We start from the raw sequence: 27984 nt of genomic DNA on the forward strand, positions 1-27984 counted from the left end.
AAAAAAAAACAAAATATATGGACATTTTTACAATAATTTTTTTTAATAATTATATTTTGCCTTTTGTGTGTTTTTTTTTTTAAATAAAATATCATTTAGTGTCTATATAAATATACGTGTGTGTGGTTTGTTGTTAAATTAAACTCGTTTTTCATCTATCGGCTTCTCTTAGGGAAGTAATAAAAATAAAATAAAAACACGATTTACTTACAACAATACCCTTAAGCGTTTAGAGATTTATCCAATAAAGATAAAATATTGAGATTTGTTAAAAAATCGAGTTACTTAGAAATTTGTTTTGCTGTATATAAATATTACAAATAGGCTAACAAATACTTTAAATGCATTAAGTACATGTTTAATACAATACGACGACGAAAAACTATATAATTTACTGGCATTTTCTTTGAGTTCGTTTTTGAAAACATCAAACAGAACGTTTGAATGATTCTTAAGGGGTGTTCACACTTGAAGATGGGACATCGGTTAAAATGGTGGGCAAAAAAAAACACGTTTACGCTAGAGCTTAAATCCACTTAATTTGAGATAAGCTTCAAAACCCGTTTTCCCTACGATTCAACGGGAATTGTATTTGTCAACAGGGGTTCTTTTGACAGTATTTATTGTGGTCAGCATTTTTATTGTGTTCAACAATTAAAACCCGTTTACACTGCTCTTTAAATCCGCATTTAAAAACTCGATTATCTGTTTTCCCTTTATAAAATCAACTGACGAGAGAATTAATTCCGGATTTAATGAGCAGTGTAAACAGGGTTTAAATTAGTGAAGCGATTTTATTAAATTTAATTACAAAATTTTAAATTTCACTAAGAAATTGTCAGATGCTGCGATAAAGTGCTGTAGAAAATACCGATAATAACCGGTACAAACACAGGGTTGCATTTAAATTTCGAAGAAGATTTGCTGCAAATCTCCTCAAATATATGGGAAACCTCGTTGCAAACCACGAGATTATTGAAATTCCGTCGCAAGTCTAGATTTGCTCCAAGTGTAAACATCAAAATGTGTAATGCTATGTCTACATTGACTCGTTTTGCTTATGTCGCTTTGAAAACGTCTCACCGTTCGCACTAGTTGAGATGTTTTGGAAATTGCATTTTTTCACGTTATAATGCACAGTTTTTTAATATTTATTTTTTCTTACTTTTGTCTGTAAAATTGTGTATATTTTGTATTTTTTGGAAAAAATTCTATTTTATTTTTTGAAATTTTTCAGGGCTGTGTTTATTTAACACAATTTAGGCATTAATTTGGGCTCACATGCTTTGAATGATACGTTTTTGTGGCAAACGAGTCGTTTTGTCCTTATATATTTGTAAAGGAAAAACGAGTCATTTTCAGAGCATTTGCTTTGGTCTGTACATAGTATAACTCTCGCAAACACTCTCAAAGCTGATTTTGAAATCCTCTCTATTTGAGTGACACATTTTTAAATTAAAACTATACACCGGTATTCACAAAACTTAAAACAGTGTTATAGGCGGTTTCTTTGACAGTTCTATAAAGGAAATCTGCCAAATAAGCCTTCTTTAAGGTTTGTGAATATGGGCAAATGTTCATTAAATCCGGATTAATGGCTCACGTCAGCTGATTTTATAAAGGGAAAGCAGATTATTGAGTCGTTAAAACAGATTTTAATGATTGGTGTCAACGTGCTTGTGTTATAGACTCGCTAAATTTTCCCAAATAGAACTAGTTTTAATTAAACATCCCCAGCAAAAAGGTTGAAGGTCTGGGACAAAATTGAGATCAAAAATCATCTAATTATATTTAGTTGTAACTAATTTGATCTGTTTGTATCTTATGGTAGATAAAACCGGTTCTGACCAGATCAACTTTATTTACCCAAGATATATAATGCTTAAGGTGCCATCATACTACACGTTCTTGTCTTATGACATGCCAAATTTTGCTATTATTAAAGTTGTACACATTGTGTGATACGAATGAAAAGCACTGTTACTTTTTCGATTAGAGCGTTGCTCTATTCCTTCTGACAAAAACATAAACAGCCCTATTCTGAGTAACAATTCCCTGGGAGTTTTTCCCCTACTCCCTTTCCCCCATTCTGAATAACAATTGCCTGGGAGTTTTTTTCCCTGCTCTCTTTTCCCTTATTCTAAACAAACTTCGAAGAGGGGAAAAATAGCTATTCTGAATCGAAATAAATGGGAGAATGAGAAGATAAAATTTTGCAAAAATTTCCCCAAACATATCAAAGGGAGTCTGTAAAAAAATTATGAATTCAATTGTTTTCATAAAAAATGATACGACTTCCTACTATTTACGAACAATTTATTATGTAAATTGCAAATTTTGTCCATGAACATTCCACTAAGGAATAGAGGCAACTTCTCACATATCAATGAGTGCAGTCTGATTCAAGTTTAAGCTCTATAATAAGAGGGGCCTCCTTTTTATAGCCGAGTCCGAACGGCGTGCAGCAGTGCGACACCTCTTTGGACAGAAGTTTTGCATGGCATAGTATCTCACAAATGTTGCCAGCATTAGGAGGGGAGACCACCGCTGAAATTTTTTTTTCTCATGGTCTCGCCAGGATTCTAACCCAGGTGTTTAGCGTCATAGGCGGACATGCTAACCTCTCTTTTTCATCAAAAACAAATACGAGTACCGCTTTATATATGTCATATACCAAATCCATAGAAGGTTTGTATAAGTTTTTCAATTTTATTGGCAATAAAAGACGAGAAACCTAGAATTGGTTTATATACATATGTAGGTATCAAAATATGTGGTGTGTGGATGTCGCTAAATGGCCACCGTTTGTTGTTGGATACCACATTTGGCAGCACTTACTCCGTAGGAATAGGAATAAATCCATGAGTCGCTTTTCGGTAGCACAATGTCCAGCAGACATCCCAACCACAAAGAAAAGCGAACGCCCGGAAATATCGATTAGATCTTCAAGTTCTAGCTCCATAAAAGTAGGCCTTTAGACAAAGCAGCGTATCATTTAGACCATCACAACTTTCAGCTGAAGCAAAGTTCCATACTACTCACAACTAAACTCCTTCTGACAAGGGAAAACGTCAGCACAACCAAAGACAACATGACACAATTAAATTATTTATCTATCCACCAGACCACTTTGGAAGCATCTCACTTAAGCCAATGATTGTTGGATGAAAAGGGAAAGTTGTTATCGCAACACACAGAAATATCGTGACACGCTGTAGCCCATAATTGTGCACTATTAAAATAAAAAAAAGTAAACAAACATTGCCCAAACAACACTAAACATGTTTGTTAACAATTTTAACAACCTTTATAACTTATTAAAAAGTAGTAGTCAAATGTTTAGCCAAAATAAAACAGCTGAAGCAAAACAGCTGTTTTTGAAAATTTTCATTTCTCTCTCCCAAATTTTCCCTCTCTCCATTCAATCAGATTAGGAGGATTTTATTGGAGGGAAAAATTAATTCCCTAGAAGTTTATTCCCAGGGAGTTTTCAGAATTGGGCTGAAAGAAATCTGCTGTTGTTGTTGTCAGTTGAATGAAAGCAAACCCAAATTTAATTGCTTTCATAGCGCTATTAATCATCAGCTTTTCCTAACATTGCCACACAAAAACAACATACAAGAGTGATAGCAAAAATGATGAATCGTATGCAATTTGGCAATTTGGACACACATAATGAAATACCAATGATACATAAATTGTGACATGTAATAAGACAAGAAAATGTTTTGTGATAGAGCCTTTAAATTATTTTAAATAGTTTTTTTTTCCCACTCCATACTATTTGTTTGTGTGAACTTCTTTGAAAACAAACACCAAATCTTCAAATGTGAAGGTCCCGTTAATTATTCAAAAGAGTTCGTTAATATGTGTTCTGCTCTTGATTGTTGGCATTTGTTTACATAAACCTAGGCATGTATATCATTAAATATTTGTGTTTGTTTCTCTGTGGCTGTGTGTGTGTGTGTGTGTGAGTGTCATAATCTTATGTTCTAATATAAGCAATACGACTATAAATTGTTTGTTTTTTTCTTTCTTTGTTTTAATAAAAAATTATCCCACAATAACTTTTGAAGTTATTGCCTTGATTGGCCTCTTATAAGGACATACAAATTAAAACTAGATGTTACGTACTTAAATATTAACAAAATAAAACAGAAAAAACTACTTATGTTTGTTAATAATAATATCTCGTTATCTCATATTACATATCGACTGTAATATATTTTGTATAGGTATATAAAAAAAAATATTATATAAATATGTCTGTGTGTATATATATAAAAACATGGCAAGCTTGTTGAGTGTAGTTCGAAAAACAAATTGTTATAGAATTATAAAATAATAAAACCCCGTTTACACACTCATTAAAACCTGATTTACGGCTCATTTCAGCTCATATTTTAAAGGAAAAACATATGATAGAGCCATTAAAACAGATTTTAATGATCAGTGTAAACGTGGTTTAACACAAGAAAAAAAAATAATACAATTTTTTATTACTGTTACTGTTAGTTTTAGTGTTGTGTCTGTTGTTGTTGTTGCTGCTGCAGCTGCTGTTGTTGATGTAGTTGTTGTTCTTGCAATTGTTGTAACAGTTGTTTCGTTTCGGCCTTAACCGTCTTGTAGCGATCTTTCTCTTCGGTATTTTCAGGTGTTTCACATTCGAATGAGGCCATCGACAGGGTGTTTTCGTTGAGTACGGATATATTCTGTAAATAGGCAATGACATTGGGCGACTGCTCAAAGGGACACGTCACTTGTTTCCATTCATTAAATTCCATAACTTGTTTGGCAAGTTGAGAACATTTTTCAAAGTTGATATGATTGTTGGGTAGCCTAGAACAATAAAAATAATGTTATTTATTTAGGTTAGGTTAGGTTGAAAAAAGGGTGCGCATATTAATCTGCCCCATGCCACTATGGACACCAGAGAACTGCATGAGACCCTTAATTTGGCACTAAAATGCCAAAGCAAGTGCCTGGACTCAGAAAAATGCTTATCGCAAATAGGAGTTATCGATTAGTTAAAAATTCCTGAAGAGTGAGAAAATAGACGTTGTACGAATAAAACTAACTACTCGTGAGTATAGATAAATAAGCTAGCAATTCAGGTGGAGTTAGTAATTTTCCTTAAACGAGTATTTTTGAAATAAGACGAAATTTTGCTAAACATTGGCAAAAGCATATCATCGTTGACAATACCTTTTCTGAAATTTATTACTGAATGAACTACTTAAAGAAATAAATAAATAAAGTAATTCTCATCCGATTTGGCACACATTTTGTACAATGGCTTCTCCCATTCAACATACGTGTGCAATATGGTCTGAATCCATATAAACCGATCTCCCGATTTTGCTTTGCCGCGAATCGTCTTCTCCCCCTCCATCCTCATTCATTATTCTTTGTTCACCTTAAAATAGATACTGCGCAAAGAATTCGACACATGCGATCCATGCGTATATAAGATTCGGCCTGGCCGAACTTAACACGCCCTTACTTGTTATACCCACCACCGAAGGATGGGGGTATATTCATTTTGTCATTCCGTTTGCAACACATCGAAATATTCATTTCCGACCCTATAAAGTATATATATTCTTGATCAGCGTAAAAATCTAAGACGATCTAGACATGTCCGTCCGTCTGTCCGTCTGTCTGTTGAAATCACGCTACAGTCTTCAAAAATTGAGATATTAAGCTGAAACTTTGCACAGATTCTTTTTTTGTCCATAAGCAGGATAAGTTCGAAGATGGGCCAAATCGGACCATATCTAGATATAGCCCCCATATAGACCGATCCGCCGATTTTGGGTCTCAGACCCATAAAAGCCACATTTAATATCCGATTTTGCTAAAATTTGGGACAGTGAGTTGTCTTAGGCCCCCAAATATCCTCCGTCAATTTGGCTCAGATCGGTCCAGATTTAGATATAGCTGCCATATAGACCGATCCTCCGATTTAGGGTCTAAGGACCATAAATGCAACAATTATTATCCGATTTTGCTAAAATTTGGGACAGTGAGTTGTGTTAGGACCCCCAACATCCTCCGTCAATTTGGCTCAGATCGGTCCAGATTTGGATATAGCTGCCATATAGACCGATCCTCCGATTTAGGGTCTTAGGCCCATAAAAGCCACATTTATTATCCGATTTTGCTGACCTTTGGGACAGTCTGTTGTGTTAGACCCTTCGATATCCTTCGCCAATTTGACCCAGATCGGTCCAGTTTTGGATATAGCTGCCATATAGACCGATCCTCCGATTTAGGGTCTTAGACCCATAAAAGCCACATTTATTATCCGATTTTGCTGACCTTTGGGACAGTCTGTTGTCCTTCGCCAATTTGGCTCAGATCGGTCCAGTTTTGGATATAGCTGCCATATAGACCGATCCTCCGATTTAAGGTCTTAGACCCATAAAAGCCACATTTATTATCCGATTTTGCTGAAATCTGGGACAGTGAGTTGTCTAAGGCCCTTCGACATCATTTGTCAATTTGGCTCATATTGGCTTAGATTTGGATATAGCTGCCATGTAGACCGATATCTCGATTTAAGGTTTTGAGACCATAAAAATCGCATTTATTATCCGATGTCGCCGAAATTTGGGACAGTGAGTTGTGATAAAACTTTCGATATTATTTTTCAATTTGGCTCAGATCGGTCCAGATTTGGATATAGCTGCAATATAGATCGATCTCTTGATTTAAGGTTTTGGGGCCATAAAAGGCGCATTTATTGTCCGATTTCGCCGAAATTTGGGTTGCAAACAAATGAACAAAGTTATGGTATAAAATCGGACAATAAATGAATGGGAGCCCAAAAAATCTTTCGTAAGGCCGAGGTGACCAACTTTGAGGGACCATTAATAGGATCCAGGCACCTTTAGAGCCCGTAAATTTCATACATCATTTTGTAAATTTCATAGAGATATCTCTGTCCGTTTAAAAATTAAAGACTTCCTCCATCTATTCAGTTGCGATCCATCCCGATGGTTTTGAAAGTATCATTGGTTATTTGCAAATGACAATTGAATTAATTTCTTTTCGATACACAAAGTAGTGAGAAAAAAACAAAATCACATTAGTTTGTCTCGACCTGCTGCGAAACATTTGGTCTACCTGTTTTTTGGGACAATTTCATCAACAGAATACCATTATTTATTTAATTTATTTTTTTAATCAATCCGAACCCAAGTGGGTTGTATGTTGATAGAAATTTAAACAAAATAGGGATTAATACATCATGACATAATACTTGAATATATAATTATTAAAACATTTGAATTTTTAGTATAAAATTTTAATGAAACTAAAAGAAAAGAAAAATTAAGATCTAAGACCCTAAACAATTGAAATAAAAACATGTTATGGTTCATTTCGGACCATAATTGAACTGAATATTGGAGACCAAATTTCAGCCAAATCTAGTAAGAAGTTCGCACTTTAGGGCCTGAAGAAGTAAATTAGGGAGATTGGTTTATAGAGACGCTATATTAGGCTATTTACCGATTCATGCCATATTCGACACGTATGTTAAAGTTCATGAGAGAAGCCGTTGTACAAAATTTCAGCCAAATGCGATAATACTTGCTTCCTCTAGTGGCTCAAGAAGTCAAGACCCAAGATCGCTTTATATCGCAGCTATATCAAATTATGGACCGATTTGAACCATTCTTAATACAGTTGTTGGAAGTCCTAACAAAACAAGTTGTGCAATATTTCAGCCATATCGGATAGGAATTGCTGCCTGTAGAGGCTCAAGAAATCAAGACCCCAGATCGGTTTATATGGCAGCTATATCAGGTTTTGGACCGATTTGAACTTTTCTTAGCACAGTTGTTGGAAGTCATAACAAAACAAGTTATGCAATATTTCAGCCAAATCGGATAGGAATTGCGTCCTCCTGTGGCTCAAGAAGTCAAGACCCCAGATCGGTTTATATGGCAGCTCTATCAGGTTATGGACCGATTTAAACTATTCTTAACACAGTTGTTGGAAGTGATAACAAAACACATCGGGCAAAATTTCAGCCAAATCGGATGGGAATTGCGCACTCTAGATGCTCAAGAAGTCAAGACCCCAGATAGGTGTATATGACAGCTATATCAAGTTATGGATCGATTTCAACCATACTCAGCACAGTCATAATAAAACACCTCATGCAAAATTTTAGCCAAATCGGATAAGAATTGTGCCCTCTAGCGGCTCAAGAAGTCAAGACCCCAGATCGGTTAATATGGCAGCTATATCAAAACGTGGACCGATATAGCCCATTTACAATCCCAACTGACCTACACTAATAAGAAATATTTGTGCAGAATTTAAAGCGGCTAGCTTTACTTCTTCGTTAGCGTGCTTTCGACAGACAGACGGATGGACGGGCATGGCTAGTTCGACTTAAAATGTCATCACGATCAAGAATATACAATATATACTTTATGGGGTCTTAGACGAATATTTCGAGGAGTTACAAACAGAATGACGAAATTAGTATACCCCCATCCTATGGTGGAGGTTATACAAAACAACAAAATTAAATTAAAACTTATACCCTAAGACCCTAACGCACATTCTTTTAGTTTTTTTTTTTTTAGTTTATATTTATTGAGTCTTTTTTTAAACATTGAAGTAGAATTAGAAACATAATAAAGAAAACTTATGACTATAATGTATTATCGCAATAACATATTAGGTAGTTTCAGCACCTGGCTTTAGCATAAAAGGTAAAATGTAATATGGATACATGAAATTAGAATTATTGACGTCCTTGCTCCCGAGACTACTACATTAAATAGAAAAATCTTAATCTAGGGTTTGAACTTAAAACTACAAATAATAAAATAAGCAAAAAATAATAACAATTATAACTAAAAAAAAAAAAAAAAAAACAAGGAAAAGTAGGTTAAGATGTAGCTACCCACGGTGAGTGCCGGCTAGTGCCTTTTCGTAAAAAGCGATAGTACCCGATTCAGGTTCATTTATATATCCCAAGGGAGATAAATACTGAGCATTATACCAACCAATGTTCGCTTGACTATTCAAAGCATCAATCATATGAGAATTCTCATGAAGCCCTAATCTTAAATTGAATTTCTCCAAAAGATCACACACATAGGAAGAAAGCCGCTTCAACTTGGAATTCAAATAAATGAAATTATTTGAATATCTTCTGTTAATGCGCTTAAAATTCTTCCCAATGCAAAGTCTCAAAATTTTCCGCTCAAATATCTCAAGTTCTTTCATAACAATGGGGGATATACTGAACCAAACTGGAAAACCATATAAGATAACAGGCCTAATACAAGTCTTGTACAATAAAAGTTTCGTATTTACAGGCAAAGATTTGTATCCAAGAATTTTTTGAAACGATGCGAATATTCCCTGGGCCTTATTACGGACCTTCTGCGCGTGTACGTTGAATTTAAAAAGTTTGTTAAACTCTACACCCAAATATTTAACTTTCTCTTTAAATGGAATTTCAATGCCATTTAAAAATAGCTTCAAGGATTTACTCTCAGGTACAACAAAGCGCTTGCATTTTCCCGATGCATTTCTTATGCAAATGGCTTCGCATTTTGAAGTATTCATCTTTATACCCCATTTATCATAAAAATTTTTAACCTCATGGAGGTATTGCGAGACTTGGACCAAAGCACATGCTGGCGATTCATTGTGAGAGTATAAAAGGGAATCATCCGCATACAAAATACCCGAGGAATGTTCGGAGTTGTGGGGAAAATCACTCATAAAAATTTTATATAAATGTGGAGCTAAAACCGATCCTTGCGGGACACCACAATTAACATTTGAAAATTCCGACAACTGATTTTTGAAGAGTACGCCAAATTGTCTATTCGTAAAAAAACTTTTGAAAAGCTTTATAATCGGAGGACTAAACCCTATCCTTATCATTTTAGTTAATATACCATAGTGGGAAGCATGATCAAAAGCCTTTTCAACGTCAAGAAAAACTGCAACAGTACATTTCTTTGCTCTTAAATTCAATACAATATCATTTGTGAACTTTGTCATAGCATCAACTGTGGAATGCCCTTTTTGGAAACCAAATTGTGAGTTTGGAATATATGGTAAAGTGATTCCTTTATCCATTTTAGTACGGACAATCATTTCAAAAAGTTTACCCAGATTTGACAATAAAGATATAGGTCGCAAGTTAGAAATCTCATTAATATTGGCTTTTTTCTTAATTGGAATTATCTTTGAGGTTTTCCATGAATCTGGAAAATATCCGTTGGAGATACAGTTATTAAATATGATAACTAAATATTCAAATGCTTTAGTTGAAAGTTTTCGAATAATAAAATTAGAAATAGTATCAATGCCAGACGATTTCTTATTCTTTAAATATGAGGAAATATCAAGAATTTCACCCAAAGTTGTAAGATTTTCCAACCTGTCTTGATTTTTTGCATCTGAATCAATTGAAAATGAATAGCAGTGTTGAGGAACATTTGCAATGAAGTCATTCACAAAATCTTCCCTTACAGACGAAAGATGAACAGAGTTATTATAAATATTAGAAAAATACGATTTCAAATGGGAAAGGCATTCCGACTCATTTGTTATTATCGCACCATCAATTGATAATTTATCCAAAGGTAGAGATTTTCGATGCCCAATAATCTTGTAAACGTCCCGATGTGCTCTTGGCCCCGGCTTAATTCCTCTAAGTTTATCTCTAAAAATAGAAATCTGCTCTAGTTCAACCTGCCTCTTAATAATAACACTCAATAATTGGATTTGCTTGGATAAAATGCGATACTCTGGACTGAATCTGTTACTGGACACGCGATATAGCCTCTTAAGTTCTTTTTGCCAATTATATTTAATTCTATATAAATTCTTAATTCTATCAGATATCAAGAATTTTCTGTTACCCAATTCAATTTTCTTAGAATGAAGTTCTGAGACAGAACTCACAACAGAAGCAAACTCTTCAATGTACTGATCAATTTCATTGTTACTCAAATTTCTATTTGAAGGGGGATAATTACTTAAAATACCCTGAGTTATATCGTGCTTGAAATCATCCCAATTGGTGCTTTCGTAGCTTGTAAATGTAGGAGGAGGCTGCAAAACAATTTCGAAGCTAGGAAGAATGACGTTAAGTTTGAGAGGGTAGTGATCTGAAAAACTGGGTAAACATGAGGTCGAACAAACAGGATTTGGCAGGTCAGATGTGTTAGAACAAAAGAGAAAATGATCCAAGTAAGATGAACCATTTGGAAACGTTGGACAGGATGAAGATATTCTGGTAAAAAAGTGGGGATTTACTTGAAGGAAGTCATAAAAACAGTTTCCATTTGAATTATTCATAGAATCACCCCATGAAATATGTCTAGCATTGAAATCACCACCTATAAATGTGAAATCAAATCCTCCAGAATAATTACCTAAAGAAGACAGAGAACTTAAAATTTGCGATTGGCTTGAATTGCCAGGAATATAAACTGAGCCTAACAAAATTTTCCTAAGAACGCCATTAATAGAAACATCAATAGAAATAAATAAATTAGGGAAGAGAAACCCTAAGATGACTTCTTTTCTGAATTTAAAATGTTTCTTAAGTAGTATGGCCACACCTTGTGCGCTGTTATCCCTTAGAAAGTGACAGCCTTCAAAACTAATATTACCTCCAGCTCTCAAATGAGTTTCCTGAAGGAAAGCAATGTCAATATCAAACTTTTTCATTAAACTGTGTAATTCAAATCTACGGCCATATTCAATGAGTGACCTGACATTAAATGTAATAAGATCCAGAACATTATGGACCATAGACTTGGTTTACTTCGCGTAAGAGGCCTATACATCGCTGTATCGCCTCTTCCTTTGAAATGGTTTGAAACTCCCTTATAAAATTGGCAATTTTGTCTTCCAGCGAAATCACTTTAGGAGGGCAAAGTTCTTTAGCAATTTTCAAAAATTCTTCAATGATTTTCGGTTTCGTTGAGGGTTGAGTGTAACTAGAAGTACCGTTACGGGACGCATCGGAATAAGATACATTCGGTTGAGTAAAAGAGTTTAAAGCACTAAAAACATTGTTTTTTGCCTTCTCTTTTCTCTCTAGGGCAACTGATCTAGCTCTCTTCTTAAGCTCAACATATTTTTTATACTCAGGGCAACCTCTAAAACTCGAGGGATGGCCGCTATTTCCACAATTGATGCAAAATGGTAAATTTCCATCGCCCTGCACAAATTTACACTCACCTTGTGCATGGTTTTGACCGCACTTTACGCACGCAAAATCCCTGTTGCAATTTTGGGACATATGCCCCCATTGTTGGCATCCCCAGCATTGAACATCCCTCATATTTTTCTTCGGTAATTCCCAAGACACCCTTTGATGCAAAATATATCTTTGCGCCTTCAACTCAGATACGGATTTACCAGGATGCAGTGTTAGCAAAAAAAGACCTGTGTCAATATTGTTTTTCTTGGAGTATGAAGTGGAAAATTTAGAGACACTATGCACTGTATCAGGGACTAACATATCTATTTCCGACTTAATATCCTCTATTGCTGTGTCAAACAAAAGGCCACGCAAAACAATGGTTTGTCGTTTTAACTCCCTTGGTGTATAAGAGTATGAATCTAATTTCTTTTCACGTAGAAGGCACATTAGCTCAGTGTGTATTTTTGGGTCTTGCAAATAAAGTTTACTCTTGTGTCTGCTCTTGTTGACAATCTTAAATACAATTTGCCTAGCCTTTAAGTCTTTAATTAAATTATTCATATCAACACCAAAAAGAAAAATAGGAGGGCAGAAAGACTTCCTGTTTCCAACAGATTTTTCTACAACTAAAGCCTCTTGTGCTGGAATTTTCTTATGATAAGTGTTGTTAGTTTTAATATCTAAATCTCCTAATATTGCAAATCTATTGGAAGAATCCTGCGATTGGCCAGATGCATTATTTGAAACGCTAAGAACAGAATTGCTTAAATCTATCTTACGCAAGTTAGTATCACCAGATATTTTTCGTTTCTTTTGCACCATTTGAAAACCTTCTTTGTCAGAGGGGGTAAACTCGTTGTGATCCATATTGCTCTCAATGTTGAATGGTAAAGGTCTTGATGTATTGACTTGCGTTGAGTTTGTTTTTGTCAATTTTTTAATGTCAATTGAAGGCAATTTTTCAACATTCATTACCAAATTAGCAGACATTCCTTTATTGCATTTAGAGGATGATGATGCAGACGTCGAAGGAGTAATGTCTTGATCCAAACATCCAGAATTTTGCGAGCCATATCCATGTCCATGTCCACTAAAGCAGGCTTCATGCAAAAGTTTTCCAATGGCTGACTTACAATTGCTTTTATGGCTGTTTTTATCAGGGGGTATATTCTCGGCAGGATCGCAAACGTCCATGCCTAGTTGGTCCAAATTCATTTCCAAAATTCAAAATCCACAAATTTAAATTTTTATTTCAAAGAAAATTCAATTTTTAGTTTTAATATTTTTTTATTTATTATTTGTGTCAAGGAAACACGTCTGCTCTGTTTGAATATTTCAATTCGAATCCACATTCTTTTAACAATAATAAAATATATGTTTTTGAAACGCAAAGGTGATGTGGTAATTGTCAATGAATGAATAAAAATAGGTTCTTTAATTAGGTAAATTGAAAACAGGATTGCAATCTGGTGATATTAGAACGATTTGATCCTATGTTGAGTTGGCAGTATAACATTTAGACTGTAAAGTTTCTTAAGAATTAAATTCAGTTTCGCACAAATATGAGAGATATGAGATGTAAACGAAAAGATCACCATCAAGTTCGAAGCCAAGAGAGTTTAAAGAAGAAGCTCTCTAAAAAAAAACTCTCTAGAGAGCTTCTTCTTTAAACTCTCTTGGCTTCGAACTTGATGGTGATCTTTTCGTTTACATCTCATATCTCTCATATTTGTGCGAAACTGAATTTAATTCTTAAATAAATAATTTAAAGAAGAAGATCAATCCCATGGCAGCCGGTTGTACGTACCGGATTGACCTGATGTAATCCTCCATCGGCAAGGGCTGCCGTCTCGGTGTAAAACACACTGCTACAACAACAAAGAAGAAGATGAACTAACTACATTATTCTGGACAATTATACAGTTTTCTGCATGATCATTTCGAGATCGATTAAAAACAATACATTTAGTTTTGCTAATGTTAATAGTAAACGAGCCCATTCACAGATACGACCAATATCAGAATCCAAATTTGACATATTTGCACTTGTGCTAAATAATTGAAAGTCTTCCGCATATATAGCCAAGTAAACATTTTGTATACAACGATACACATCATTTACATACAACATAAATAAGACGGGCCCCAAAATAGACCCTTGGGGTACACCTGCTTGAATTGAGTTAATATTTGAGCTATGGCCACGTCATAAAACAAACTGTCTAAAATCAGAAAGAAAAGATAATATAAGCTTACATGATGAATGCGAAACATTAAATTCATGTTTGAGTTTATTGCAAAGAAGATTGTGATCAACAGATTCAAACGCCTTCCTTAAATCAAGTAGAGCAAAAACAGCAGTAATCCGATTATCTATTGCACGTCTTATATCATCCGTAAGTTTAATCATAAGTGACGTAGTGCTATGAAATTTCCTGAAGCCAGATTGACAGGAGGCAACTAAAGAAAAACGATTAAGGTGATAAATCAATTGGTCTTCAATTAAAATTTCAAAGATCTTAGACAGTGCAGGAAGAATGGAAATAGGCCGATAATCTGAAAAGTTAAAGCCAGAAGTATTCTTCTTTCCTAGCGGAGTAACCCGTGCTAGTTTCCAAGTCAAAGGAAATTGACATGTCTTTATAATGGCTTTAAAAAGGTGGAGTAAATGGTGCTGAATGTAAGGAAAAATTATTTTAATGAAACGGATTGGAATATTATCTGTACCTAAGGCATTAGACTTAATTATAAATTACACTATGAAGATCGAAGAGATCAATGCTACGGAAGTAGACTATTTTCACGACCATCAGTAATATCATCACCAAGACTAGCTACATAATAATACGAACACGAAGTATAATAATCATTTAAATAATTAAGATCTAAGTCGCAGTTGTTATGACAGGTTTCGTTATCAAGGCATCCAGTAGATCGAACTCTGGACCATACGTCTGTAGAACCATTAGCTCCATTAAACAAACGAAACCCGTAAGACCACTTAATTTGCCTTATCGTTCTCCTAGAATTAGTCTCAATGTAGCCCCTGTAAGCTAAATCTCAGTTTGTAATCGCCTGCTTTTCTTCCCTGCAATCATACCACAAAGGTCTACCATATCTTATCAACTGTGTTCTTTCAGGAACGTGTTCAAGAAACAGCCTATATACAAAGTTATTGATATGCTACAATTGCAAATTGGTGTCGTTAGTCTCGTAAATTGGCCCAAAGTCCTCATTACACAAGTCATCTTTTTCAATCTTTCAATATTCAATTCAACAGACTTTCAATATGAACAAACTCGTAATCCCGAAAAGTCCTATATTCAGGTACATCGTGTGTGGGTAATAGATATTTCACCAACATTTTAGTGCAGGAAAGTTGAATTGGTTAGTACTAATAATAGCAGCGGACACTAACTAGGGAATAGTCCATTAAAGAAAATGAGTTCCGTGAAAGGTCATAGTGTGTGGGAATGTTGTTGTGTAGAACAGATAAATTGCATCGAATTAACATCTGCTTGAGAACTTATGGTGATTTCGATTCTGAAAAAAAATGTTACACTAATGTTGCACTTATACGGGACAACATTTTGGGAATGCTGCCTTATCCCTCTCATAGTTTTACACTTTTTATACCCTCCACCATTAGATGGGGGGTATACTAATTTCGTCATTCTGTTTGCAACTACTCGAAATTTTCGTCTGAGACCCCGTAAAGTATATATATTCTTGATCGTCGCGACATTTTATGTCGATCTAGCCATGTCCGTCCGTCTGTCCGTCCGTCCGTCTGTCTGTCGAAAGCACGCTAACTTCCGAAGGAGTAAAGCTAGCCGCTTGAAATTTTGCACAAATACTTCTTGTTAGTGTAGGTCGGTTGGTATTGTAAATGGACCATATCGGTCCATGTTTTGATATAGCTGCCATATAAACCGATCTTGGGTCTGGACTTCTTCAGCCTCTAGAGTGCGCATTTCTTATCCGATTTGAATGAATTTTTGCACGACGTGTTTTGTTATTATATACAACACCTGTGCCAAGTATGGTTCAAATCGGTCCATAACCGGAAATAGCTGCCATATAAACCGATCTTGGGTCTTGACTTCTTGAGCCTCTAGAGTGCGCAATTCCTATCCGATTAGAATGAAATTTTGCACGACGCGTTTTGTTATGATAACCAACAACTGTGCCAAGTATAGTTTAAATCGGTTCATAACCTGATTTAGCTGCCATATAAACCGATCTTGGGTCTTGACTTCCTGAGCCTCTAGAGGTCGCAATTATTATCCGATTTGCCTGAAATTTTGTACGACGGATCCTCTCATGACCATCAACAAACGTGTTTATTATGGTCTGAATCGGTCTATAGCCCGATACAGATCCCATATAAATCGTTCTCTCTATTTTACTTCGTGAGCCCCAATGGGCGCACTTCTTATACGAATTGGCTGAAATTTTACACAGGTCTCCAACATATAATTTAATTGTTGTCCGAACCGGACCATATCTTGATATCGTTTTAATAGCAGAGCAACTCTTTTCTTATATCCTTTTTTACCTAAGAAGAGATGCCGGGAAAAGAACTCGACAAATGCGAACCATGGTGGAGGGTATATAAGATTCGGCCCGGCCGAACTTAGCACGCTTTTACTTGTTACATTTTCAATCGAACATGTTAATATGCCCGTATATTGTAATTTCAACCAAATAATGCTGTAAAATGTAGCAATGCATCTAATATGCCGTTAGCTAAATAAAACGCGATTACTTTTTCCTTTTTTTATGTATTTCTTTTTAATATTTTGCCAAACATTCTACAAATTGTTTTCTTCTTCTTCTTTCCAACCAAAATTTGCTTGAACGGTGGCATGCACATGAGATGATAGCAGCTGATTTAAAGTGCGGCATTCTCCATCCTAGCCTAGCCACGGTGTAGAAAATGCAGCATTTTTTCACTTTCAGTGGGCAACACCATTACAAACGAACATTTACCCGGTGGTGGGGTTACACTTTTTTGGAGAATCGAACACAAAATTTCGATCTCAGTGCAACATGTCGAAAAAATGCTGCACTTTTTTTCACAATCGAAATCACCATTAGTATTTTCTGGGGTTAAACATATCACAGTTGAAATCACCAATTTTTGAGAATCTGGTAATAACACCGCCAATAGCTGATTCAAGAGTGTCAATGTTGCCATTAGATAAGTATATAATTCCAATGACAATAGAAGAAAACTTTCCAGAAGTAATGTTAACAAATAAGGCGAGTTCCTGGGTCAAAAACGGCCGATAAAATCTTGGCATTCGGATTTTTCGAGACATAAAGTCCAACACCACCACCAAAGAAACCAATGTTTAAATGCTGTTCCGAGCAAAATTGCTGATTGTAAGAATCATCACTGACAATATCACCAATAAAATTAGCAGAAGCCATCATATTGGGTTGCCTAAAAAGTAATTGCGGATTTTTTTAAAGGAAGTAAATGCATTTTTAATAAAGCTTAGAATGAACTTTAATCAAATATATAATTGCCATTTTGTTGGATAACCTTTTGCCATCTTCCTGGCAAATTTAGTATTCCACGCTCATAGAACTTCTGGCCTTTATCTGCAAAAAACTGAACCAAGTGCGATTTTATAGCCTCATCATTGCCGAAAGTTTTACCATTTAAGGAGTTCTGCAAAGATCGAAATTAATGGTAGTCTGATGGTGCAAGGTCAGGGCTATATGGTGGATGCATCAAAAGTTCCCAGCCAAGCTCACTCAGTTTTTGGCGAGTGACCAAAGATGTGTGCGGTCTAGCGTTGTCCTGGTGGAATATGACACCTTTACGATTGACCAATTCTGGTCGCTTCTCCTTGATGGCTGTATTCAATTTGTCCAATTGTTGACAGTAAACATCGGAATTAATCGTTTGGTTCCTTGGAAGCAGCTCAAAATATACCACACCCTTCCAATCCCACCAAACAGACAGCATAACCTTCTTTTGGTGGATATCAGCCTTTGAAGTGGTTTGAGCTGGTTCACCATGCTTGGACCATGATCGTTTTCGACTAACGTCGTTGTTGTAAACAATCCATTTTTCATCTCCAGTTATGATTCGTTTTAAAAACGGCTCGAATTCATTGCGTTTAAGGTGCATATCACAAGCGTTGATTCGGTTTGTTAAATGAATTTCTTCTTAAACATGTTCCCATATTAAAATTGACGCCAAACAAACAAATGTGAACAAAATTTCGCGCACTTTTTTTCTAAAGCAAGCTAAAAGTAACAGCTGATAACTGACAGAAGAAAGAATGCAATTACAGAGTCACAAGCCGTTGAAAAAATTTGTCAACGCCGACTATATTACTACTATATTACCGACAATTACTTTTTGGACAACCCAATAAGAAGTTAAAAGGATGTGCGGTGGACTACGAAAAATCACTCCGATGGGTACAATATGGGATTCAAACGAAAGGTATTGGAGAGTCGTATACGAAACGTATACTAAAGTTTGGGATCTATTTCCAGGCGGTTCGCCCCACCCCAAAATTATGCACCAAATGGACATGTACACCGAACGGAACAAGATGGGTTTCCAACGAAAATTATTTGAGAGTACAATACGAAAATTATATAAAAATTTTAGTCAATTCCCGTGGAGTCTCCCCACCCCAAAATTATGCCCCAAATAGACATGTATACCAGACGGGACAATATGGGGCTCTAATAAAAGGTATTTGAGAGTTAAATACGAATATAAATAATTTTCAAATTTGGACCATGTCAAAAGGGGATAGCAAAAACTTATGGGTGTAGCGAAGCACACTTAAAAACACAAAATTTGGCTGAAATTTCAAACGTGGAATTTTGGAGGGTATATAAAATTCGGCAAGGCCGAACTTAATGCACTTTTTACTAGTTCAAACTTTTTTGTAATTTTTTATGTTTTTTTTTTCTAATTTTTTTCCAATTACTCACCTATTTGAACAACCCTCATTGAGAAAATACAAATCCTTAACGAATAAACTAAAAAATGGAATGATAATGCGTTCACGCTCCTCGGTGGCACCCTCGGAACGCCACATGGCCGCTTTCAGAGTGGAGCGATAGCTATTGAAATTAGAGGTAGGATCCATTTGATGCTCCAATACTGAAAATTTGGCAGATTGTACTTTTGACCACTGAAAACAAGAAAAATTACTTGAAATAAAGGAAAAATTTGTTAAGTAAAAATACCGTTTTCTTAAGCCTCGAAATGGGAGCCAAGTTAAGACCAGCTATAATTGCCATAAGGCTATTAAAATTTCCAATATTAAAACATTCACGGGCAGTTTCTATCCAATATTCAATGACGCGAACACGTTGCTTCTTTTTGGGGTACTAAAAAGAACAGGTGGAGTAGATTTTTAATAAGGGATTTTTTTTTTTTCTTAAATTTTAATAATTTTTTGTTTGGCATACCTTTACGATTTCCGACGCCGTCAAATAACTGAGGCGATTAAACCATTCCACATACGATTCCAAATTTCTGGTTTTCTTCATGTCATTCAATGAAGTGCTCATCACACCTCCCGCCGTATTCGAGGCAGAATTTGCCATGGAATTTTGATATTCCTTGGCAAAGGCTTGGACAAACTCTTCGGGCCCTATGTGTGAGAGACGATCCAATTCAATGGCTGTCAGTTGATGGGCCAATTGAGCACAACTTGGACATAGATCCATAATACCATAGACATCATGAGCATTGGGCGAGTCGGAGCCAACACCTGTGGTGGATGAGGCTGCCGACGAAGAGGACGAGTTAGCTGGCACTATGGAATTGTGGTGGTATGCAGTGGCATGTGTGGAGTATTGAGCATTTGATAGATAATTATTCTTATGCGATGAATCATGATGATGATGATGATGATGGCTGTTCAAGGCCTGAACAGAGGACTTGGTTAATGAGTTAATGTGAGTGGCATTCGTTGAGGACGCCGATGTGGAGGAAGTTGAGGAGTAGGAGGCTGATGCTGAGGTGCTATAATGCGGCTGCAGGGTATTATTGAGATCATATTGTTGCAGGGATTGCAGAAATTCTTCGTATTTCTCCAACGATGTCAGACGTTGAACCAATAATTGAAGAATTTTCGAGACCTGCTTGCCCAGGGAATTGTCAATGTAAACACATTTACGGGTCAAAATGCGCACCTGTTGCATTAGACGTTCATCACGAAAATCATAGGGAAATGTTTCAATCCATTCCGCCAGCAGACGTATACAATTGTGTGCTGATTTTTGGGTGTTTGTGGGTGGGCCAACTCCAACTCCAACGGCCATAGGTTTTCTTTGAGCCAAGGGGGAATTGGTTATGTTCGATGAAAAATGACCAGCATCGTGTTCCAAGTGATCTTGAATAGGGCCAACAGTGCCAGACTGTTGTTGCTGCTGCTGTTGTTGTTGGTGTTGTTGTCGCTCCCATGTTTGTGATATTTTGGCCAGCAATTCATGGGGTCGTATAAATAGCCTCGCACTGAGCAAAAATGCAAATGTATATATCCTATCGGGATAATAATCATGAGTGGGTACCATATGCTCAATAAGGGCATCTAAGGAACCACCCTCCAACTGTCCATCATAATAGACCAATAACATATCGTTTTTTTCCTTTTTAGGGTCATCTTCATAAGCGGTGACGGCGGTGGCAGTTGTTATAGGCATACCACCGCTCAAACGCCTATCCACCACTCGATCCACTTCATCTCGACTATTGTCCTCAGCCCGGTAATGTGTTTGGGGTCGCAAATATCTATATTTGGAGGCATCTTTTAGGCTTTGTGGCAAGATGCCCGTATGGGCATGATGCCCACTCACATTAGAACTATCACGTCTATGTGTGGGTAATTTATTTACATTCACTAAAGGTTGATGGTGCTGCTGCTGCTGCTGCTGTTGACTCGCTACTTGAGAGGATGAATTTAATGAATTCGAGTTGAACGCCACATGTCCCGATGACTTCTTGATATTTACATATTGTTGTTGTTGCTGATGATGGGTGTGTTGATCGTTGTTATTCGCCTTCATGGCCATATTAAGGGGTTTACTATCCGGCAGTGTGCTATTCGTGGTCGTTGTTGTCGGTGCTGTTGTTGTCGTTGCCGCCGTGACCGCCACATTATTGATTTTTGTTCTACTTTCATTTGTTTTAAGATTAATTGACGTTGTCTTGGCAGATGAGGCTCCGCCGACGCCCCCAACACCACCGCTGCCACTGTTGATGTTGCTAGCTCCGCCAATGAGGTTCCGGTTTTTAACAGCCACCGGGTGGGTGGCAATCGTATGCGTGGCGGTATGGGCATGGGTACTATTGGCACTGGCGCGCCCATTTGTAGCGCTGTTTATGCCGTTATTCGACATTGACAATGGCTAAAGGAAAATGACCTTTGGGTAAATTAAAGTATTATTGTTTGTGGTCCACATAAGAGTGCACTAAAGCGGCAATCCAGCAAAACATTGGGATGGTTGTTGACTTTAGCTTTTTGCAATGTTGAAAAGCATCACAAATGGGCCTGCAATGAAAGCAAAAGAAACAAGAGCTGGAGAGCTTATTCAAATGGATTTGAAGTTATTGAAGTGGAATACAATTTGCATTTAAATTTCTCATACAAAATTTAGTTATTTCGATTACTTGAACTGTTCGCTGTTGTGCCCTCGACCATGGCAATGTGAAATTTGTGGTTAAGTTGTGGAATATGTGCAAAACCTTTAGTTATTACTTAGCACTTGATTGCTCGCCATATCCCACACTGGAATGTTGATTTCAAGAAGTTCTTGAACTAAAACACGTGCAGCTATGATAAGGTAAAAATGTGAACCATGCTTTTTATTGAAACCACAACCATTTTATTAGGTTTTACTTCAACAGCGAGAAAATTGAAAACTTTTGTTTTTCAATTGGGTATCAAAACATTGGATTGGATACCTAGTTTACATGGTGCTGGAAAGACTCTTAAGATGTTGACACATAATAATGAAATACTTGTTGTTCTTGTTGTAGGTTAGGTTGAGAGAAGGGGTCCAGATATTAATCCGCCCCATGCCACTATGACATACAGCTAAGCCAGAAGTCGGCATGTTGTGGGCTCTAAATACGAAATAAAAGTAAACTTGAAAGGAAAATCTAATCATTAGGAATTCCGTGCTACAAAATCCCTAATCGTTTTCCATGCCACTCCCCCCTAAGTTGGTTCATGTTTGGTATAGTGTCCCCACCTAAGTGCCGGTATCTGTTAGACGCGACAGCCGGGAAATGACAAAGGAAATGCTCCAACGTCTTATTATCTTCCCCGCATGCCCGCACACATGCTATCACTTGCCGCACCGATTGTAAATAAGTGAGCTCGTTGTCCTATGTGTCCCGTCATGATACCGATAGCTATACTGACCTCCTTCTTACTTCCTTTCAAGTAATAGCCTTGTCTTCTCACGATCTGGATCCCCCATAGGATTTCCACCGTCCTACCGACCGTTTTGCTGTTCTACAATAAATTTGAATATAACTTAGCCAAGACACAAACCTGACAATTTAACAGAGCTATGTTAAGTGATAAACAGAGCACTGTTAACTAATTTTCTTTTGTATATTAAATAAAAAAAAATCATTTTTAGCATTTTCTCACCAAATATTTTCTAAAATCACTAGCTAAAGAATTTATCTACAACTATAAAATGCTTAATAACAACTAAACCCTCAAATCTCTATGCCAACAAAATTTTTTGAAGACCTATATGACCCATTTTTAAAACGGCAATGCAGTGCACTCGTCATAGATAGGTGATACAAACTAATACCAGAATTAGCCCCTACCAAGAGCTACTAGAATCAGAAGTTCCCATATTCAAATTGTATTTCAGATCGGAGATATTTCGCCCCAAAGGGACTTCTGATTCTAATAGCTCTTGGAAGGGGCTAATTCTGGTATTAGTTTGTATCACCTAGCTATGACCAGTCCAGCACAGTGGGCCATTATGTTAAATTCAAATATAACTTTTGGGGCGAAATATCTCCGATCTGAAATACAATTTGAATATGGGGACTTCTGATTCTAATAGCTCTTGGTAGGGGCTAATTCTGGTATTAGTTTGTATCACCTATCTATGACCAGTCCAGCACAGTGGGCCATTATGTTAAATTCATATATAACTTTTGGGGCGAAATATCTCCGATCTAAATACAATTTGAATATGGGGACTTCTGTTTCTAATAACTCTTGGTAGGGGCTAATTCTGGTATTAGTTTGTATCACCTATCTATGACGAGTGCACTGCATTGCCGTTTTAAAAATGGGTCATATAGGTCTTCAAAAAATATTGTTGGCATAGAGGTTTGAGGGTTTAGTTGTTATTAAGCATTTTATAGTTGTAGATAAATTCTTTAGCAAGTGAATTTAGAAAATATTTTGTGAGAAAATGCTAAAAATGGTTTTTTTATTTAAAATACAAAAGAAAATTAGTTAACAGTGCTCTGTTTATCACTTAACAGAGCTCTGTTAAAATGTCAGGTTTGTGTCTTGGCTAAGTTATATTCAAATTTATCTTCACGGACATTGTTCTACAGGGTTGCATGCGCATTTGTCGCCCACGACCCGAAAGGCTTCGGGTTAACCAAGTTTATTGACGGCAGTCCTCTGGCCTTCACCGCCAAATCGTCTGCCCTTTTATTCCCCCTACTCCGTTATGGCCCGGCACCCAAACGATGCGGATTTTCCCATCCCCAAAGAAGGCGTTAATCTCCTTCTTACACTGTAAGATCGTTCGTGATCTTACCGTCCTGGTTGTTATTGCCCTTATGGCCATTTTACTGTCCGTAAATATTCACACTCGACGTCATCGAGTTAGCACCACACCCACCTCACGCATTCCGTGATCGCCCGGATCTCCGCCTGCAAGACCGTATTATGGTCAGGCAGTCTGAAACAGATCTCAGTCCCTGGGTTCTCAATGTAAACCCCCAGGCCCACTCTGTCCTTTAGCTTCGATCCATCTGTGTGACTTGATCATCCAGATGGAAAATGGGCCGCTACTGAAGCCTGGAAAAGACCCGAGTTTGGGGGAGTCGTACAGACCGATCTCCCTTCTCTCACCAGTGGCAAAGACGCTTGAGGCATTACTCCTCCCGAGCCTCGTAGGAGAATTTCCATTCGCCGAGCATCAAGATGGATTTCGGAGACTGCACAGCACAACAACAGCTTTGCATGCCATTACCACACACATTTGCCGTGGCTTCAATCAGCCCAGGCCATGTGATAGGACGGTCCTCGTGGCACTGGACCTATCGAAGGCATTTGACACGGGACATCGCCAACACATCCCTCCAGCCAGGCCTGAAACGATGGGTCGCGAATTATCTGCGTGGTCGCCAGTCATTTGTGTAATTTAGGGATAAGAAGTCGAAGCACCGTAGAGTGAAACAGGGAGTTCCCCAAGGTGGGTTGATATCTCCGGCACTGTTTAACCTCTACCTATCCTCCATTCCACCATCCCTTCAGATGGCATAGAGATCGTATCATATGCGGACGATTGTACGATCATGGCATCAGGCCCCCCACCCATTGATGACATCTGCGATAGGTTGAACGTCTACCTCAACGAGCTTGCCTCATATTGCGCTGCAAAAAATCTGAAGATATCCGCCACCAAATATTCAGCCACACTGTTCACTGCAAACACACGTGAGGTGAATACTGAGCTGACTGTGATGGTCGATGGAGAAATGATTCCGACCATCAAGTGTCCCAAAATACTTGCCGTCACATTTGACAGCTCTTACACATTCTCCCCACATGCCACAGCAAGTCAAGTCACTTGCTGGCAGCACTTGGGGTGCAGACAAAGAAACCTTGTTGACCACGTACAAAGCAATTGGCCGGTCTGTGGTAAGTTATGCAGCGCCAGTTTGGTCTCGTCAACTTTGTGACACGCAGTGGAATAATATTCAGATCTGTCAGAATGCCGCCCTCCGAACCGCGACGAGCTGTCTCCTCAGTTCTCATGTGGACCACCTCCATCAGGAGACAAAGATCCTACCAGTGCGAAGACATAACTACATGCTGTCTAAGCAATACCTTTTGGGCTGTTATCGCAGAAACCATCCAAATCATCATCCAGAAGCCTTAAGGTTGATCTACACGATCTAGAGCGTGAGGTTCAGCGCTACAAGAGAGAACCTCTAGATCAAGCGGGTCTAAACAACATTCATGCCGACACGGTAGCAGATGCGGTAATTGGCTACCGGGTGAATGTAGTCCTTGGAGAACGACCGCCACCCATTGCACCCGAAGAAATCGACCTCCACCGGCAAATCGTGGTTCTGGCTCAATTACGTTCCTGCAGATGCAGCCGCCTCAATTCCCACAAACTAGGATTGATGCCGACGTGCAACATGTATGTCCCGATTGTAACCAGGGACCGCAAGATACACGTCACCTGTTTAACTGCCCGGCCAGACCCACTCGACTCAGACCCAGATCCCTGTGGACGCACCCCATCTTAGTCGCAGAGTTCCTGGGTCTTGACACTCAATCAAGCAGACGAAAGAGAGAACACAATAAACTGCTACAACAACAACAACAAACGATAGCTACCATAACACAAGGCATGATATTGGCTGTAGATTTGCGGTTAGTCGGAGACTAAAACACCTTGTCTCAAGCTTTACTCCGGTGGATGTGAGGCTAGTCACAATCCGCTTAAAAGCCAAATTCGTCAACATAAGCCTCATTTGCGCCCATGCCCCGACGGAAGACAAGGTTGAACATATTCTTATTTGAGTTTGAAAAACATAAGTACCGACTACTGGTATATAGTCTTTGTATATAGCTGACCACACATGGAAATACTTATTTTATGTATTTTTTTTAGGTAAAATAAAATGTATGGTTGCCCAAAAAGTAATTGCGGATTTTTTAAAAGAAAGTAAATGCATTTTTAATAAATCTTAGAATGAACTTTAATCAAATATACTTTTTTTACACTTTTTTTCTAAAGCAAGCTAAAAGTAACAGCTGATAACTGACAGAAGAAAGAATGCAATTACAGAGTCACAAGCTGTGAGAAAAATTGTCAACGCCGACCAAATGAAAAATCCGCAATTACTTTTTGGGCAACCCAATATTATGGGTCGATTATGGATGGCAATTGCGTTGTCATTACGGATGGCAACTTTCAACTGAAGTTGCCAATGGCAGTTGCTAACAAGTAAAAGCGAGCTAATTTCGGACGGGCCGAATTATTGGAACCCACCACCATGGTTTCTGCTAAAATTTTTTTTACATACCAAACTTCTGTCAAACCAGCAAAAATTAAAGCTTCTGGGAACCGAACAAGGATAATCGAGAGACCGGATTATATGGGAGCTATATCAGGTTGGACCGTACTTGGCATATTTGTTGGAAGTCGTCACAGAACACCACATGCAAAATTTCAGCCAAATCGGATAAAAATTGCGGCTAGTAAGGGCTCAAGAAGTCAAATCGGGAGATCGGTATATATGGGAGCTATATCAGGTTATAGACCGAATTGAACCGTACTTGGCACAGTTGTTGGAAGTCGTCACAAAACACCACATGCAAAATTTCAGCCAAATCGGATAAAAAATTGCGGCTAGTAAGGGCTCAAGAAGTCAGATCGGTTAATATGGGAGCTATATCAGGTTATAGACCGAATTAAACCGTACTTGGCACAGTTGTTGAAAGGCATAACGAAACACTATGTGCAAAATTGTAGCTAAAGTGGACAAAAATAGCAGATTGTAAGGGTTCAAGAAGTCAAGGATCGTAAGATCGGTTAACATGGGAGCTATATCAGCAGGGACGTAGCCAGCCACGGGCAACGTCCCTGTGGCTACCCGGGCCAGATACCTCTCGAAGTTATTTTTTAAGACAAAAGAAAAAATTTTTATAATAGCAAATGTTATTAAATTTTTCCTAAAGACTACATTTGAATTAATTAAAGAAACTCTCTAAAGACAACCTTATCTCGAGATAATTTTTTAAAACCAAAATTTTATTTTTGCATAAACATTTTTAAGTCTTTTTATTATGCTTATCTTTCCCAAACAACATTTTACCAAAAAATTTTCTATAGACAAATTTCAATAAATATTTTTAAAGACACAATTTTAACCCATTACGCCTGATCCTCGATTCCGTTAACCGATTTTGATGAAATTTTATCTCTATATATAAAGGAGACGCGTGATTGACTTATTGGCTGACTGACTGATTGACTGATCAACGCCCAGCCCAAACGGCGCGATAAAACAAGGTTTTGTGATATTCGCACGTATAGGCGCGAACGGATGGGACTAGAATTATGATTTTGGGCTAAAATTAGAGAGCGTCTCAACAAAATAAGATTTGGTGACAAAAATGTGCCAAAATAGAACCGGAAGTGGGAAAAATGGTACGTTTAGTGCCGCAATTAGTACTTTTTGGTACCTTGTTTGTTAATTGAGAGCTTTGAATTTTAGAATTTAGGTACACTATGTCAACCTGGACATTTAGTAACAAAAATCGTACGAAATAGATGAACTTTGCATAGGGCGAACGGGTAGAGCTAGAACTTCGAAATTTGGCTTAAATGATTGTTGTTGCGAAATAAAGGGGAAAGATGGAAAAAATACGAAAAATTGTAATGGAAACAGAAGAAACTTACGTTTAGTACCGTATTTGGTACCATTTCATACTTTCGGATTGAGATAAAGATCTAAAAAGGTCCAGCCCATGTGGAGCTCGTGGTTATCCCCCGAATCA

General features: G+C 37.4%; 1 protein-coding gene across 1 annotated transcript in view; it reads right to left on the minus strand.

Annotated features, from left to right (window-relative positions):
- Window positions 1-69: 69 nt before the first annotated feature.
- The window catches only part of LOC106091500 (ras guanine nucleotide exchange factor M), a 70486-nt gene continuing 42571 nt past the window's right edge, over window positions 70-27984 (minus strand). The window contains exons 2-5 of the mRNA XM_013258034.2: window positions 19655-21741; window positions 19430-19573; window positions 19172-19374; window positions 70-4839 (exon numbers count right to left, since the gene is read on the minus strand). Of these exons, the coding sequence (XP_013113488.2) occupies window positions 4518-4839; window positions 19172-19374; window positions 19430-19573; window positions 19655-21589 (2604 nt within the window). The 5' untranslated portion in view covers window positions 21590-21741 and the 3' untranslated portion in view covers window positions 70-4517. The remainder of the gene's footprint in view (window positions 4840-19171; window positions 19375-19429; window positions 19574-19654; window positions 21742-27984) is intronic.

Source organism: Stomoxys calcitrans, chromosome 1 (genome assembly GCF_963082655.1).
Source record: "Stomoxys calcitrans chromosome 1, idStoCalc2.1, whole genome shotgun sequence".
In the NCBI taxonomy this organism is placed as follows: Eukaryota; Metazoa; Arthropoda; class Insecta; order Diptera; family Muscidae; genus Stomoxys; species Stomoxys calcitrans.